The sequence below is a fragment of the Terrapene carolina genome, unplaced genomic scaffold, assembly GCF_002925995.2.
Source record: "Terrapene carolina triunguis isolate 2854851 unplaced genomic scaffold, T_m_triunguis-2.0 Scaffold211, whole genome shotgun sequence".
Classification (NCBI taxonomy): Eukaryota; Metazoa; Chordata; order Testudines; family Emydidae; genus Terrapene; species Terrapene triunguis.
In genome coordinates, this window is record NW_020664562.1 from 13,590,771 (window position 1) to 13,608,405 (window position 17,635).

The window sequence follows — 17,635 nt, forward strand, 5'->3', positions numbered from 1 at the left end:
CTCTGGGATGTGATCAATAAAATCCATGAATTTATTATAGTTTTTGTGGTCATATTTTGCAAGGACTGCAGTATAATTAGCTATGCGAAATTGTAGCATCGAGGATGCATATACTTTACGGCCAAAGAGGTCCAGGCGTTTACTGTCCTTGTTGGCTGGAGTGGAGCGGGCGTACTGTTGTTTGGCCCTCTGGTTCGCTGCATCCACTACCAATGAGTTTGGCGCCGGATGGGTAAAAAGGAATTCAGAGCCCTTTGAAGGGATGAAGTACTTCCTGTCCGCTTGTTTACAGGTAGGTAGGCTTGTGGCTGGAGTCTGCCAGATGGATTTAGCGGGTTCAAAAAGGGCTACGTTGATTGGTAGTACCACTCTAGAGGAAGAAGAGGGCTGCAAGATGTCTGTTAGCTCATGCTGTTGTTCAGTGACTTCCTCCAAGTTAATTCTCAAGTCACTGGCAGCTCTTTTAAAGAGGTCTTGGAATTTTGCATAGTCATCCGATGGTGTTGGAGGAAGGGGAAGTAAGGCTTCCTCAGGCGTTACGTCGGGCTCTGCTGGAATAGGAGCAGGACTCAGTTGCTCCTGGAAGTGTGACGGTGCTGCCTGGTATCTTATGTCACTGGCAGATCCGTCACGTGGCGGTGCTAGACCGGTGTTGCGCCTGGTCGAAGTGCCGTAGCGCACGTGTTCTCGAGGGTACAATGCCCATGGTGCCCAACATTGCCGTGGTGGGTAGGGCATAGGTGGTGCCATCCAGCGGTTCACTCCCCATGGGGCAGGATCCTGAGAACAGGCTGAGGTAGTTTTTTTGTAACCTCTGTTGATTGGGGTCTGGAGTCTTGATATGGAGAAAAAACTGCCTGTGGATCAGCTTCCTCCTCACTGGAGGAAGGTTGTTCTGATCCTGACTCAGGCATTGGAGAAAAACAGGCATTTATCAGGGGAGACTGCAGAATAGCTGATACCAATAGATCTGCTGTCTGAGTGAATTGAAAAGGTGAGGCTCCTGCGTGAGGGAACATTCCTCTGAGCAGGGGTTTTGCCTTTGATCTCCCTGTCAGTCTGTGCCGCGGTTGCCGGTGCCGTGGTAGGTGCCGGGGGGGCAACATCAGCCTGCAGAGAGTCGGGCAGGGCGGGAAATGTCGGCACCGCGTCCGTCGCGGTGCCATAAACGAGGCAGGCAACTGAAAGCCTGAAACCTCGGCACCGGAGCTTCGCGCCGCCGCCGCAGCCTGAGGCGGTTTTCGTGCGGTGCCTGAGGAGCCCGGCTCTTCAAAAGTGCTGAGGCAAGGAAACACAGGCAGGGAAACTGTTGACCTGCCTGAAGAACTCTTGTGCCTCACCAACTTCTTTGTTGGAGAGGGCTGCTCCTTTTTTGTAGATTTCTTCAGTTTTTTTGAAGCAGGGGGGCTGTGGCGGGCAGTAGAGCCGGAGTCGGCGCCTGGGTCTGAAACTAACCCGATAGACTTTTGCAGGAGGAGCAGTTTCAGTTTAAGCTCCCTGTCCTTCCGTGCCCTGGAACTAAGTTTGCTACAGTGGGCACATTTTTGGGGAATGCGTGTTTCCCCCAAGCACTGGCCATCAGAGAGCGGGATAGCGTCCTTACACGTAGAGCAGCGCTTAAAGCCTGTGGAGCCAGGCATGGTAGAAGCGGTTGCGGCTGAGAGAAATTTTTTTTTTTTTTTTAAACAGATAAAAGAACTAATGAACTACACTAACAAGAACTGACAACAAACTAACTACTAGAATAGGTAATTGTAACAAGAGTGAGGGATTTCCTAACGAGTCTGCTGAGCTCCGTCTCAGGCCGGGGACGGTAGAGAAGGAACTGAGGAGATTGGCCACGCATGCGTACTATTATCCTAGACTCACAGCGGGTGGCAGCCTCTGCGCATGCGTGGCCAGTACGAGTACTGCTACGAAAAATCTCCGAGCGAAGGCGCAGGGACGCACCAACACCTGGAGTGGAGCACCCACAGGGACATCTGGAGTGGAGCACCCACAGGGACATCTCTCAAAGAAGAATTATATTGGCGGTTAGGTAGAGGGAGCCTTTAGAATAGCTACCCTGCATCCTTCCTGTCTAGCTGCAGATTCTGGAAGAGCCACCACCGTTCCTCATCTGTGCGCTTCCCGTGACAGAGCCCAGGCACAGAAAAGTATTACTCTTGTGGGAATCCTGCGCCACTCTGCATGCATATTTCATGTGCCACATATATTTTTAATTTCCTCCCCCCCCCTCCAGAAAATAGCTTCTGCTGAAAAGTTGCTGCAGTGCTGCCTTTTGCCCACCAGAGGGTGCTGTGGCACTAGAACACAGCAGCTGCTCCTGGCCAGCCCCAGCTAGGATAGGGAAGAGAAAGAGTCTACCTTCTTCACAGCGCCTGTCGGGCCATGTCATGAGACATGGGGAGATAGTGTGGGGCTGCTGGGGGGTCAGACGGGCTCATAAGGGCTATTGGGCGATGACCGATTAGGGCAGGGGCTGAAGTTTGCAGATGACACTAAACTGGGAGGAGTGGTAGATAGGATACAGAGGGACCTAGACTCTCAGCTTCACACTCACCCATTTTGCATTGCATTAAACATATCAATCTATATTTGGAATAACCCTCTATGAAAGTCTGATTTTTGTAGTGGAATAAATTCTCAATTTAATCTTTTGGCAAGCAAGAAGATTCTATGTGAGAAGACAATTTTAGTAGAATTCAGGCTTATCATGGAAATTTGTCATAAGAATTCCATATTAGAATTCCAAACAGTTAATCAAAAGAGTGGACAGCTAGAGATTACAAAAATAAATGTTTCATGGTTATAAAAACACTGCAATACCATTGTGTGTGTATTCAACTTTATTCAAATTTTGGATTTTACGAGAAGTAGAGAGTGACTTTTTTTGTTTTTGTTTTTTTAAACTTTCACTTATTCTTATGCAGTTTATATGCCTATATATTTCCAGAAGAGAGCATGCTGCATTAGCAGATGAGCAGTTTATTTTTAACCTGGAAGGTTCCACGATACTTACTGTGACCTCTGTGCAACCAACAGTTCATTTTTTGCAAATTCAAAATCTTTTGGCCCATCACATGAAAGGGTAGTCCCACAAGATGGCCTTTTTACTTTCTGAACCTCTACTGGATGATTAAACCTGAAATAATGGTCTCCACCGAGAATCACACGATCACCCTGCAAAATACAGACACACTATTCGACTATAATCTTACAATCAAATATATATAATACATCAAAATTAGAAAAATAAAAATATCCAGTAATCTGTCATGATGAACAATTCAAGAGCCTTCTCAAAAACTGCAGTCAACAGATAATTTACCATTCATGCCAGGTGTTTTCAAAGCCATGCATAAATATATTTATTTCTGTACCAGTGATGGATAACTTACGTGATGCATAACTGTTGGCTCTGAAATGTGTTTCCCATTAACATATGTCTTTGCTTCTCCCAGTGGCGTAATACTCACTCTACCATCAACATTTTTGATAACACTGAAAGTGAGAAACATCAGATGTGACAGCAATAGCTAATCATGAACAAAAAAACAAGTTATGTAATTTAACTCTGGCTATCCATGAAATTCATGATTTAGATAATGTGACTTTGAATCTCTTCCCCCGCTCCTCCAAATATTGACTGTATAGTTCATGCTATTCTGTTATTACACCATACACCTCAACTAGATTGCTTTTTAAGAGTCAATCCTCATTTTGGAACAAGATAAGTTTGGTTCTAAACACACCTGCTGCTAAAATACTTAGTGTAATTTACTGCTATCTGAAATGCTGAATCAGGTACTTGAGGTTATGGAAAACTTTATTAAAGAAAACTTCACCTTATCCCACATTTCTTCAATTTTTTTTTTTTAAGTAGTAATGTTTAAATTTCTTGTATTACGTAAGTGGTTCTAGACAGAATGAGAGCTGCACATTATACAACATTTCTATAATTTGGTCAAGGTACAACTCCATCTCTGAGATAAAATTTATTTCATCTAGGGAGTTTCAACCAATATAATTCATAACTCAGGAGAGGAGAGACTGAAACCTGTTAGCTAAAAATAAACTGCAAATATATCTCCTGGTATTCTTATATTAAAAGGCAAATTTTTCTACTTATATATTGGAAGATATATATATGTCTAGTCAAAACTGAATCTATTTTTTTTTAATAGTTAAAGCTCGACACCAGGTGTTAGTCTCCTCTGTCAACCCTCTCCTCCTCAAACAAACAAAATACATTTGTCAGGTGTCAGATGATTCATAAACGGAAGGTAATATTAAAGTTTGCACAAAATCAACACCACCAAAAAAAAAAAATTTTTTTAATAAGGGCTACCAGTGTGTTTCTCAGTTCATGCAAATTTCTTCAGGCATGGAAAGTTTCATGAAAGACTTACTAATGAGCGTATATATTTTACTATACAGTGAATTCTGCTTTATATTTTCTCTTCAACAGAACAAATCCAATAAGATGCTTTTGGTTTGGTAAGGCGAGCTAGAATTAATAGTTAAGTATATATATAGCAATGTCATCTTTTTCATCTCAGCTAAATCACCACTTTGCTTTATGATGACTAATGACTGAGGAATTGGTAGATCATGAAGACTTGCCACTCAGTATCTCCTTTATCTTTGTAACTGGGCAGCTTGTCCTAGGGCTGGAGAGCCGGGGCCAAGCCAATCCTGATTGCAGAATGAGCCCCACCTGAGGGGAATCAGACAATTTCCTATTGAAGAAGGATGTTGATAAATTGAAGAGGGTTCAGGAAAGAGCCACAAGAAAGATTAAAGGATTAGAAAACCTGCCTTATAGTGATAGACTCAAGGACCTCAATCTATTTAGCTGAACAAAGAGAAGGTTAGGGGGTAACTTGATTACAATATCAGTATCTACATGGGGAACACATATTTAATAAATAGGCTCTTCAGTCTAGCAAAGAAAGATATAACATGATCCAATGGCTGGAAGTTGAATTAGACAAATTCAGGTTGGAAATAAGGTGTAAATTTTTAATGGTGAGAGTAATTAACCATTGGAACAATTTACCAAGGGTCATGATGGAGTCTCCATCACTGACGATGATTAAATCAAGATTGGATTTTTTTTTTTTTAAAAAGATATGGTCTAGGAATTAGTTTGAGGAAGTTCTGTGGCCCGGTCGGACTAGATTATCACCGTGGTCTCTTTTGGCCTTAGAATCTATTAATCTATAAAGAGCAGAAGGTGGCTGCAGCGAGACTACAGAGATTGAGAGAGGCTCCTGCAGGGAAGACCCTCAGGTAAAGGGGAATTGCTGCAGCTAAGAAGGGCAGGGAGTAGCCTGCTAAGGCAGGAAGGACTCTGACCAGACCAGGAGCGTTTGGGCTGCACCTGGCTGAAGGGAAGGCTTTATGTTTAGTTTTGAACTTTAAGTTAATAAATCAGACCATAAGAAGGGCTGTTTTGATTGGATTGATGAGCAGAGGTAAGAGAGGAACAGTCACAGGAGGCCAATGTGGTTGTACAAGGAGCTTTTTAGCTACCTAAAAACCAAAAGGGATACATACAGGGAACGTCACGAAGAAAGTATATGTGAGAATAGCGTGAGTGTGTAGGGACAAAATCAGGAAAGCCAAGGCAAAGAACGAGTTACAGCGGGCAAGGAATACTAGAGACAACAAGAAGGGGTTCTTCAAATATGTCAGACAAAAAAGAAAGATCAGGGATGGTGTGGGTCTGCTGCTCAATGGAGAAGGCGAGCTGGTAACAGAAGAGGATAGGAAGGCAGAGCTGCTCAATGCATACTTTGCTTCAGTCTTCTAATAAATATATATATATAAAAATAATGTGACCAGACAATTAGCGAAGCTACCATAGACAATAAAGGGGAAGGGAGACAGCTTGGGATAAGTAAAGAACACTTCTGACAAATTTGAATTAATTCAAGTCAACGGGGCCTGATGCTATTCACCCCAGGATGCTGAAGCAATTAGCCAAAGAAATCTCAGAGCCACTGGCAATAATATTTGCAAAATCATAGATGACAGGAGAGGTCCCAGAAGATTGGAGAAGGGCTAATGTAGTGCCCATCTTTAAAAAGAGGAAAAAGGATGAGCTGAGGAACTATAGACCAGTCTTCGATACCTGGAAAGCTACTAGAGCAATGTATAAAACATACAATTTGCGAATACCTGGAGGATGAAAGGGTAATCACTAGCAGCCAGCATGAATTTACTAAGAACAAATCATGCCAAACCAACTTGATTTCCTTCTTTGACAGGATAACTGGTTTGGTGGATAGGGGGAATTCAGTGAACTTAATATACCTGGACTTCAGCAAGGCTTTTGACACAGTCCCACATGACATTCTGATAATTAAACTGGAGAAATGCAGGCTCGGTGGAACTACTATTAACTGGATACATAATTGGTTAAACAATACAAACAAAAGAGTAACTATTAATGGAATGATGTCAGAGTGGAGGAAGGTCTCAAAGGTGGTGTTCCATAGGGATCTGTTCTGGGTTCGTTATTAATTACTTCGATTTAAGAATTGATTAATCGGAGAACTGGGCTATAGACAACAAAATGAAATTCAACAAAGACAAATGTAAGATGCTACACTTAGCGAAGAAAACCCAAATGCACAAATACAGAATGGGGGATAAGTGGGTTGGCAACAGCACTGCTGAGAAGGATCTGGAAGTAGTGGTAGATCACAACCTCAAGATGAATCAGCAAAGCAATGCTGTTGCAGGGGTAAAAAAAAAAAAAGAGCAAACGCAATTTTAGATTGCATTAACAGAGGCATCACATGCAAGTCAGGGGAGGTGATACTACCGCTCTACTCAGCGCTGATTTGGCCTCAAATGGCATACTGTGTCCAGTTAGAAAGGATCCAGAGGTGCACAAAGATGATCAAAGTGATGGAATGCAAACCATATGAGCAAAGGCTGAAGGAAAAAACAATTACCTACCTTTCGTAACTGTTGTTCTTCAAGATGTGTTGCTCATGTCCATTCCATTCTAGGTGTGTGCGCGTCCACTTGCACAGTTGTCGAAGACTTTTGCCTTAGCAGTATCCATAGGGTTGGCTGGGGCACCCTCTGGAGTATATCAGGCACCCTCAGTATATCAGGCACCGCCAGCCCTATGCCCTCTCAGTTCCTTCTTGCCAGCAACTCCAACAGAGGGGCAGGAGGTCGGCTAATGGAATGGAGATGAGCAACACATCTCGTAAAAACAGTTACCTACCTTTTGTAACTGTTGTTCTTATTCTTTGAATGCTTGCTCATGTCAATGCCATTCTAAATGACTCACAAGCAGTATGCCTGGAGGTGGGCTCACTTCACAGACGTGCGGCTTGTAATACTGCTATACCGAAGTCAGCGTTGTCTCAGGCTTTCTGGGTAAGCGAACAGTGAGACGTGAACATGTGAATGGAGGACCAGGTAGTGGCCCTGCAGATATCTGGAATTGGCACATGGGCCAGGAAGGCCGTTGCCAAGGCTTATGCTCTATTTGAGTGGGCAGTTACAATTGCCGGTGGAGGTACCTTCACCTGATCATAGCAAAATCGGATGCAGGAGGTGATCCAAGATGAGATCCTCTGGGTGGACACTGTACGACCTTTGATCCTATCTGCTACAGCGACGAACTACGTTGACTTGCGAAATGGCTTGGTCCTCTGGATGTAGAAAGCTAGTGCTCTCCTGACATCCAAGGAGTACAACCTACGTTCCTCCTCAGACTTATGAGGCTTTGGAAGAAGACTAGCAAGAATGTGTCCTGGGTCATGTGAAATTGCGAAGCCACCTTGGGCAGGAAAGCCAGATGCGGCCACAGCTGGACCTTGTCCTTGAAGAACATCATATAGGTCGGCTCCGATGTAAGTGCCTTAATCTCAGAGACCCTTTGGACAGAAGTCACCACCACCAGGAATGACACTTTCCAGGAGAGCAGAAGAAGGGAACAGGACGCCAAGGGCTCGAATGGGGCATTCATGAGCCGCGCAAGCACCAGATTCAGGTGCCAGGGAGGAACTCGGTCCCAGACTTGGAGGTAGAGCCACTCCAGACCTTTTAAGAACCGGACCGTCATGTTATGAGCAATGACTGACCTGACCTGGAACGGAGGGTGAAAGGCTGATATGGCAGCCAAGTGGACCTTAACTGATGAAAGGGGCAAGCCCTAGAGCTTGAGAAGCATAAGGTAGTCCAGGATTGACTACAGCGAGGCCTGCTCAGGCCTAACCCTTTGGGCCAAGACCCAGCACCTGAATCGTTTCCATTTGGCCAGGTAGGTTGCTCTAGTGGAGGGCTTTCTACTATCCAGTAGGACCTGCTGGACGTGGGCCGAGCACTCCTGCTCTTCAGCAGTTAACCATGTAGCAACCAAGCTGTTAGGTGCAGCGCTGCTAGATTCGGGTGCAGGAGCCTGCCATGATTCTTGGAGAGGAAATTTGGCCAGAGAGGCAGCTGCATCGGGGTTGTTACCAACAGGTCCATCAGCGTGTCGAACCAGTGTTGGCGAGGCCAAGCAGGGGCTATCAGGATAACCTTGTCCTGCTTGACCTTCGTGAGGACTCTGTGCAGCAATGGCACTGGTGGGAAAGTGTACATCAGAGCCCCCAACCACAGGAGTAGGAAGGTGTCTGAGAAGTAGCCCCAGTTGATCCCCCAAAATGAGCAGAAAAGGTGACATTTCCTGTTCTGGCAAGTCGCAAACAAGTCCACCTGGGGAGATCCCCATTTTCGGAAGATCCGGTTGACCACCTCAAGGTGGAGTGACCATTCGTGGTGAGACAAGAAGGCTCAGCTGAGGTGATCGGCTAACATGTTCCTCGTACTGGGGAAGTGCGCTGCCATGAGATGAATGGCATGCTGCACACAGAAGTCCAGAGCCGCCTTGCTTGTTGATATAAAACATCATGGCGGTGTTGTCCATCAGGACTTGAACCACCTTACCTTGTAAGTGTGGCCGAAAAACCTGACAGGCCAAGTGAACCATCCTGAGCTCTCTGACATTTATGTGGAGAGAGCAGTCAACCCCCGACCAGTGGCCTTGTGTACGGCACTCACCCAGGTGGGCTCCCCAGCCCAGGTCTGAGGCATCAGAAACCAGAGTTAGTGATGGGGCCGGGGCCACGAAGGGAACTCCCTGCAACACTAATGAGTGGTCCAACCACTAAGCCAGTGATGACCAGATGTGGTCCGGCACCTTGACTACCGGGTCCAGGCCATATCTGTTGGGGATGTAGACCGACACCAACCATGCCTGCAGCAGCTGAAGGTGGAGCTGGGCATGACGGACCATGTAAGTACAGGCAGCCATGTGGCCTAGCAACCTTAGGCAAGCCTGGGCAGTGGTGAGCAGGTGGCCCCTTACATAGGAGCCCCCTAACATGGCTCGGAAACAGGCCTCCGGAAGGAAGGCTCTCGCACACATGGAGTTGAGAACTGCTCCAATAAACTATTCATTGCACTGGTATGAAGGTCAATTTCTTTTCGTTCACTAATAGGCCCAGGTCGTGACAGGTGGACCGCACCAGATCGAGACTGTTCTGCACGTGATCCTATGACCTGCCCTTGATGAGCCAATTGTTGAGGTAAGGATAAACCTGGATCCCCCCGTCCCTCCGATGCCTTAAGTAAGTGGTTACTGAGGCCATACATTTTGTAAATACCCACGGGGCTGAGGAGAGGCCAAAGGGAAGTGCTGTGAACTGGAAATGGCGCTGGCCCACCATAAAACGGAGGAACAGTGGTGTCCTTGGAAGACAGAGATATGGAAATAAGCATCTTTCAAGTCAAGAGTGGCGTACCAGTCTCCCGGATCCAGGTAGGGGATGATGGAGGCCAGTGAAGCCATGCGAAACTTCAACTTCTTGAGGTATCTGCTGAGTCGTTGCAGGTCCAGAATGGGTTGTAGGTCCCCTTTTGCTTTTGGGATCAGGAAATAGCGGGAGTAGAAACTTTTCCCCCTCATTTCCTGAGGGACCTCCTCCACTGCCCCCAGTTGTAGGAGGTTGTCTACCTCCTGAATGAGAAGTTGCTAGTGAGAAGGGTCCCTGAAGAGGGAGGGGAAGAAGGTAGGTAGGGTGGGAAGGTGGCCAAAAGCTGGAGAATGTAGCCCAGTGACAATCTCTAGCACCCAGTGGACTGAAGTAACCTGCGACCAGGCCAAATGGTAAGGACGGAGCCAGTTGAGGAAAAGATGGGACGGAACCAGGGAGTTGACTGGGGTGTTGCTCTCTAGCGCACCCTCGAAATGCAAGCTTCTGGCCCCTGTGGTGCTTCGCTGGGCCAGGTTGCATAGGGTGAACGGGAGGAGGAAGGGTGACGGAGACTAAAATTAGTGTCCCTTGTAGATCCCTGCTGAGGCTGCCAAGGCCTTGGTGGCAGGGGCGGCCGGAATTGCTTCCTCGCCAACTGAGGCGCATGGAACCCCAAGGAGCGGAGGGTGGCTTGAGTGTCCTTCAGACCGTGCAGCCTCACGTCTGTTCTGCAAAGAACCCAACTCCATCAAATGGGAGATCTTGTATCGAGGCCTGCATCTCCTGGAACAGGTCTGTGGTCTGAAGCCAGGAACTGCACCTCATGACCACCGCCGAGGTGACTACCCTGGCCGCTGAATCGGCCGCATCCCAGGCCAGCTAGAGGGAACACCTAGCCGCTGCTGTACGCTCCTCAACCAGGGCCCCGAACTCTTGGGCCACCTCCTGGGGCATGGAGTCCTTAAACTTATGGAGGGAGTCACACAGCTTAAAGTTACATTGCCCCAAAAGAGCCTGGTGGTTCGTGACTAGGAACTGGAGACTGGCTGTGGAATACATTTTCCTCCCAAAAAGGTCCAGTCTCTCGGCCAACCTTATTTTTGGGTGTGGAACTACAGTGCCCTTGCTTGTCCTTTTCGTTGGCCGCCAAAACAACCAATGACCCTGGGGGCGGGTGAGTATATAAGTATTCGAATCCCTTGGCTGGAACAAAATACTTTTTCTCAGCCCTCTTGGAAGTGGGCAGGATTGAGGATGGGGTTTGCCAGAGGGTTTTGGCAATCTTTAGGACCCCTTTGTGCACCGAAAGTGCGACATATGCAGGGGTGGATGTGGAGAGCACATTAAATAAAGCGTCTGATTGCTCTGCCATCTCTTCTACTTCTTGGCCTAGGTTACTGGCCACCCCTCGAAGCAGGGCTTGGTGCTCCTTAAAGTCGTCCAATGAGCTAGCACGAGAGGACCCCACCATAGCCTCATCTGGAGAGGATGAGGATGACTGAACCACCGGGGCAGGGCCTGGAGCATCATCCCCCGTGGAGGAAGGAGGTCTCGGGGTGGGCATCTGGCCCGCCACCTCAGCATCTGCTTGTGCTTCGCACGAGTCTGGTGCCATTTGATGCTTGTCCGACGCAGTGACCGATGATTGGTGAGATGGGGGCATCGGCATAACCAGCACGCCCCAGGCATTCCAGTAAGGCCATTGCGCTGGCCACTGGCCCTGCTGCCAGGACGGCATCGCTGAGGTGGACACAACCTCAGGAGCCCAGTCATGACGGTGCTGTCTTGGCGAGGGGCTGAACTTCCTCTCCGTGCAGGAGGAATCCTCCTCTGGTGACCAGGTTGGGCCGTCGACGTCTGAGTCCAGCGGCTAACCATCACTGTGGGTGCCTCGAGTAGTCAGACTGGTGCCACGAGTAGGGGGAGCAGCACCATGTTGGAGAGTGTCCCTGCGGTGGGAGAGTCCTTTGCGCTTTGGGCACCGGGAAGACGTTGACACCACCATCAGTCTGAGTCCCCTACGACTCAGACAGAGTCGGTGGCAGATCCTTTAGGGGGGTAGGAAGTCTCCTTGCAGCTCCAGCGTGGGCAGTGACCCGAACAGGGACCCAAAGCCCCTTGGTCTGTCTTGCTCACTACGGGGTCCCACTTCTTAGACGACTTCTTGGGCACCGGCGAAGGAGATCAGTCCTGGGTAGAGCCCAGTGCCTGGGGTGTGCTATGCACCGAGGCCAAAGTGCTGGGTGTTGCGTCTGGCCAGGCCAGCTCCAAAGTTGGGTGGAGAGCAGCCTCCATGAGGAAGGCCCTCAAACGAATGTCGCGTCCTGTGTCATGGGACGAAAGTTCTTACAGATGTGACACTTATTTTGACGTGGGATTCCCCCAAGCACTTCAGACAGCTGCCGTGTGGGTCACTAACAGGCATAGGCGTATTACAGTCAGCACAGGGCTTAAAACCTAGTGACCAGGGCATGCCCCGCCTGGGGCAAAGTCCCCACCGGGACCCTAACTGACTGACTATAGTACATAATAGCTACTTACTAACTAATCTACAATAAACAAAACTATTTACAGCTGGAATACGAAGTCGAAAGGGAAAGAAACCACTGACCACTTGTGAGGCAAGGAAGAGAGGTGCTCCGGGAACCAACCACCACAGGCAGTAAGAAGGAACTGAGAGGGCGTATGACCAGCAGCACCTGATATTCCGATGCATGGGTGCGGCACTGCAGAGGGCGCCACAGCCAACCCTACAGATATCGCTAAAGCGAAAGTCTCCGACAACTGTGAACGGGGGCACGCGCACACCTAGAATGGAATTGACATGAGTAAGCACTCAAAGAACTACTGGGCATGTTTAGTTTAGAAAAGAGGAGATTAACGGGAACATGATAGCTGTTTTCAAATACTTGAAGGCTGTCATTAAAAAGATGGAGAAAAGCTGTTCTCTCTTGCCACAGAGGGCAGGACAAGAGACAATGGGTTCAAGATACAGCAGAGCAGATTTAGATGAAATCTCAGGAAAAACGTCTTAACTGCAAGAACAGTAGGACAATGGAACAGACTGCCTAGGGAGGTTATGGAAGGTCCTTCACTGGAGGCTTTCAAAAGGAGGCTGGATAGCCATTAGTCTTGGATAGTTTAGATGCAAAAAATCCTGCATCTTGGCAGGGGATTAAACTAGCTGACCCTTGCAGTCGCTTCTAACCTTATGATTCTATGATCTTATGACTGGAAAAACCATGTGTGGAGTTTATTTGGGGATCCAAAAAGGGAAACTGAGGTGAGGGGCTACATGCAGGTCTGCCCAAGGCCACCAGCACGCATCATGAGGCAGCCACTCATCTACAATCTTTCATTGTTCAGATTCTCTGAAGTACTGCTTATCTGATGTACACAGACAAAAAAAACAAATGTTTTGAAACAGAAATTAGATTGATATTACATGCAAACAGCACACCAGTGAATGGAATTCTGAAACTGACATGACAGCGTATATTTCATTCTGCTTTTAAGAATTTAGCAGATTTTTTTCTGTGTAAAACTAATTTAGTATCTTTCATTTGAGTTATTACTGTATTTTAATTTTGAACTTCCTATTTCCTAACAGGAAATTTCTGTTTGTTACATGGGTCTGGCACAGATAGCATATCTGGAGTGTCCCCACTGCAAAGAGCTAAGACACTCCAGCTCTGCTAAGCTAACCCAGGTTAACTCTACAGTGAAGACATACCTAGAAGAGACACTTGCTCCGGGGGGAGTGGGGGGGGGGGGAGGGAGAGAGAGAGAGAGAGGGGTGGTAGCTCATTCTCACATAGCCACATGAAGGATCTTTCATTTTAGGGTATCACATACCAGTGATCATCAGCAATTAGCACTCCAGAGAGCTGGATATCATGAGGAGAATTTGGTTTGTACTTTCCAACTGTAGTTTGTCCTTCTTTTATCATATACAGAAGCATCTCAGAGAGCTGGGGATCTTCATTGAGATTGACAAGGTTTGGCAAACGATTGTCCATCTTGAATGTAATTCCTGCTTTCTAGGTGATTGATTCAGAAAGAAAACATTAGTGATTTATTTGTATGTATATATCAAAAATACATCAAAGTCTGCCGACTGTACCATAAGTCAGCGTTTCTCAAATTGGGGTCCGTGGACCACTGGGGTTCCACAAGTGTACTTCAGGAGGTCCGCGGGCCCCACTTATCAATTCCTCTCCCTCCCTCCTACAATTCCTCCCCCATGCCACCGGGTGGGTGGTACGGGCGGCGGCCCAGGGTGGCTCGCCAAAGGGAGCACCGTGCATAAGGTTTGCCTGATTCCCACCTGACCTGACAAGAGCCAGCTGGACTGGCGGAGGCGGCAGGCAAGCGGAGCAGCAGCATTTGGAGGGGAGGGTAGAGGGACCCGAGCTGCAGGGGGGCAGTTGAACAAAAAGCTGAGCCAGGTCTCTTCTCTGTAGCAGGGGTGCCCATCCTGCCCCCTGCTCCATTGCCGTGTTCAGCCACCTCTGTTTCTAGCCCCCCGCCCACTCTGGACTGGGAGTGCCCTCCTGTCTGCTGTGCGGGGGGTGGCTTCGGGGGAGGGGGGGGCGGCACGGCTGATGTCGGGTGTCCCCCACCCATGTACCCGGTCTCCACTGAGCTGGGGTGACAGGACAGGGCGAAATCTGCCTCTCTGGGTCAGAAGCTGCTGGCAGCTACTTGTGTCTGAACAAGCCTTCAGGCCCCTTACCCTGAATGCTTTACTAAAGAGAGTGCGCTCAACACTCTCTCAGGCGTGCACGCACACACACACACACACGTCTCCCTCACACAGTCCCCCCAACACACACCTGAGCTGTGCTGTGAGGTGAGCACCAGGAGCTTCTGCTCTCCTGCCCTCTCCTTACGCAGCCCAGGTGGGGAAGGTGACCTGGATGTAGGGAGCCCTGACGCTGCTCCTTGCTCGCCCCTCACAGCCTCCTAGCGGGAGCGTGGGTCAGAGGAGCATCAGTCCAGTGGGGGAGCAAGCAGCAATGCCAGCTGCTCTGTCACTGCATCCAGGTCAGTTTTCCCATGTGGGTGCAGGAGGGGAATGCAGAGGTTAGGGGCACAGAAGTGGGGCAGGGTTTGGGGTGAAGGGGGCACAGTGCAGGGGTAGGCGTGAAAGGGGTGCAGGGATTGGTGTGAAGGGGGCACAGTATAGGGGTTAAGGCTGAAGTGAGGGTGGGAAGCCTATGGTGGACAGGGTTAATGGGGCGGGGGGTGCACCACACTCACGGGGCCAGGAGCACCAAAATGAAAGTGTGCCCAGGGTGCCATTTTCCCTAAGGCCAGCCCTGCAGTTGCTGCGGAACAGCTGTTCTCCGGCGTGCATGAGCCGCTGGGAGAGGAGCGGGGATGGGGCACACTTAGGGGAGGGGGCAGAAAGAGGTGGGGAAGAGGAGGGGCGGGGTGGGGAATTTGAGGGTCCACGAAAAATTTAAAATAAAAATGGGAGTCCATGGGTTGCTAAAAAGTTTGAGAACCACTGCCATATATAATTTATTTGAAAGCACTGACCTGAAGAGAATGAACAATATTAACTGCTTCTTGCAAAAGAGGAATGTAGACTAGGAAAGAGGATTCTTAGGACAACCTCAATTCTGTGCATTAATGGATTTATTGGTATTAAGCATTTTCTATACTTCTTTAATTCTTGTGAATAAAGGGTACCTGTAACTCCTTTGTTTCTTCAAATTTCCTCTGTTCTGCTTGTTCAAATTTTTCTTTCCAGGCCCTTAGCATATAAGGAAAAATAAATCAAAATAATTACTTTAGGGATATTTTATTCCAATATTTATGAGACTACTACTTACTATTCAGAAGACATTAATGACTACCCCACCTTTGCATCTCTGCCATATCCCTCTCCTGTTGGTGTAGTTTTACCCTTAGGGATGTTATTTCTTGCAGATACGGTCTAAATTTCTCAGGATCTCTATTTAGAGTATTTTTGCGAGCTGCTTTCAGTTTCTCAATTTCTGCTTTCAGTTCTACATTTGAAAAATAAAAACATAACTCAGCTTTTACAGTAAACATAGGATCCTACATTAAGCAGGTGTTTAATACATAAAAAAACCTCATTCTTTTTAAACAGTAAGTCTGAGGATTTTATCCTCACTTTGGCAATATCCAGTGGAATTTATGTTAAATAGAAAGTATCCCATCTAAGCTTTAACATGCCCATTTAGCTACAAAAGTCTGTTTGTTACATGCCCATTTAGCTACAAAAGTCTGTTTGTTACTTTTAAGAATAGAGAGAAAATAATTTTATGTCACTACTCCTGAAATGTGAGACACTAAATAATCTGCTAAACTGCACACTGAATAGTGCCTTTATATATGGCAAGCCGATTGTTTTTGTTTAAGGTCTAGAGGTCACTTTTATATCATGCTCTTCTCTGAAACACACAGGTCATACCAATTGAAGATATGTCCCCCAAGGAAGCATTAACTAAATTAACTGATCAACTAGAGTGCTGACGATAGCTTATTACACTATACATCTGATTTCATTTGATTAGAGAGCACATAGACAGATTCCAGTTAAGTACTGCCAGGTTTTCAATCTGCATACAGTGTTTTTCAAGAAACTGCTAATTTAGAAAACACAACAACTGGTTTTCTCTCTCATATTACACCCTGGTTCTTTTTGTTTGTCATTCCACCTAAGCACTTTTTCATTTATTTTATTTCCTCTGTGCAACACCTGCTGAGTTCTCTCACTTATTTTTGTTTTTATTTTTAAATGTAAACAAAATAAACAAGTACTAAAATTTAATAAGTAAAATAAAATCCTACTTTGTGAATCAATCCCATTGTATCTCTACATAAAACCACATCAGCATGAATACCAAGCACCACTGGAGGTGGTAGTAACCCAATCCCCTCAGTAAACCTAACAAGAAGGGGACAGAGTAGCAATATGAGGGTAATGCCAGTTTTTACACCCCAGTTACCACAATACTACTCATCTCTAGTACCACTGCAAGTTAGTCTGCACTTGCCTGTTGGCTGCAATACTAATGTTCCCCACAGGTAATACAATGATTATATATGCAGCTGTAAATTATTTCATAATTCAGACTGGCTGGAGAAGATCATAATAGTAAGTCTGTCTGACTCCACTTTTCTGCAATAAAAGACTTTCCTCCTCCATTTTCAGTAAGCACTATATGACTAAATGCCAGAGAAGTTATTTTCTCTTCAAAAGGGAAACTTCGGGTGGAATGAACACTTACAGTCTACAAAATACAACAATGTCCTAAATAAGAGTACAATAGCATGTGTCTAAGCAGGTTGCTACTGACCCCACGCAGAGGGAACAATAAAACTATTGTGTGGAGAATTAAGGGCCAGAATTTGATCTCCTTGTTCACACTGCATAGCAATTTAGTAGTACCACTGATTTCAATGACTACTAGTGCAGGACAGTGCTCTTTATCATGTGTGAGTATATCACAATCTGACTTTACGTAAAAGCAACATTATAGCTGAGATTTTTAAGTGTACAGACCTTAGGAAATCCAACTTTAATTTGACCACCTTTCACTCATGTAGTATTTTCTGTATCACTGTGGGAATCGTACTGAATTTCTTGACTCTTATTTAAAATCTCAACCATAATGTTGAATTACATGTAAAAAAACTAAGGTTAATTTCCTTGTTTCATAAACAAAAATAAATGGAAGGAAAACCTAGGTTTGCTTGAATGCACAACTGAAATGAACACATTTAACTGGATGCTGTGATATCTATACAAGTGTGTACATTCAAACATATATACAGTACCTAATTACACTGGTCTACAATTTTTGAGAAGTCGTCTGCTTCAGAGATAA

The 17,635-nt window shown here is 46.5% G+C and overlaps 1 protein-coding gene across 1 annotated transcript in view; it reads right to left on the reverse strand.

The window, feature by feature from the left end:
* Positions 1-17,635, reverse strand: part of KIF14 (kinesin family member 14) — a 92,371-nt gene that overhangs the window by 54,696 nt on the left and 20,040 nt on the right. Inside the window, exons 11-15 of the mRNA XM_024213054.2 lie at positions 15,640-15,787; positions 15,468-15,531; positions 13,626-13,810; positions 3,402-3,504; positions 3,023-3,183 (exon numbers count right to left, since the gene is read on the reverse strand). Coding sequence (XP_024068822.2) covers positions 3,023-3,183; positions 3,402-3,504; positions 13,626-13,810; positions 15,468-15,531; positions 15,640-15,787 — 661 coding nt within the window. The remainder of the gene's footprint in view (positions 1-3,022; positions 3,184-3,401; positions 3,505-13,625; positions 13,811-15,467; positions 15,532-15,639; positions 15,788-17,635) is intronic.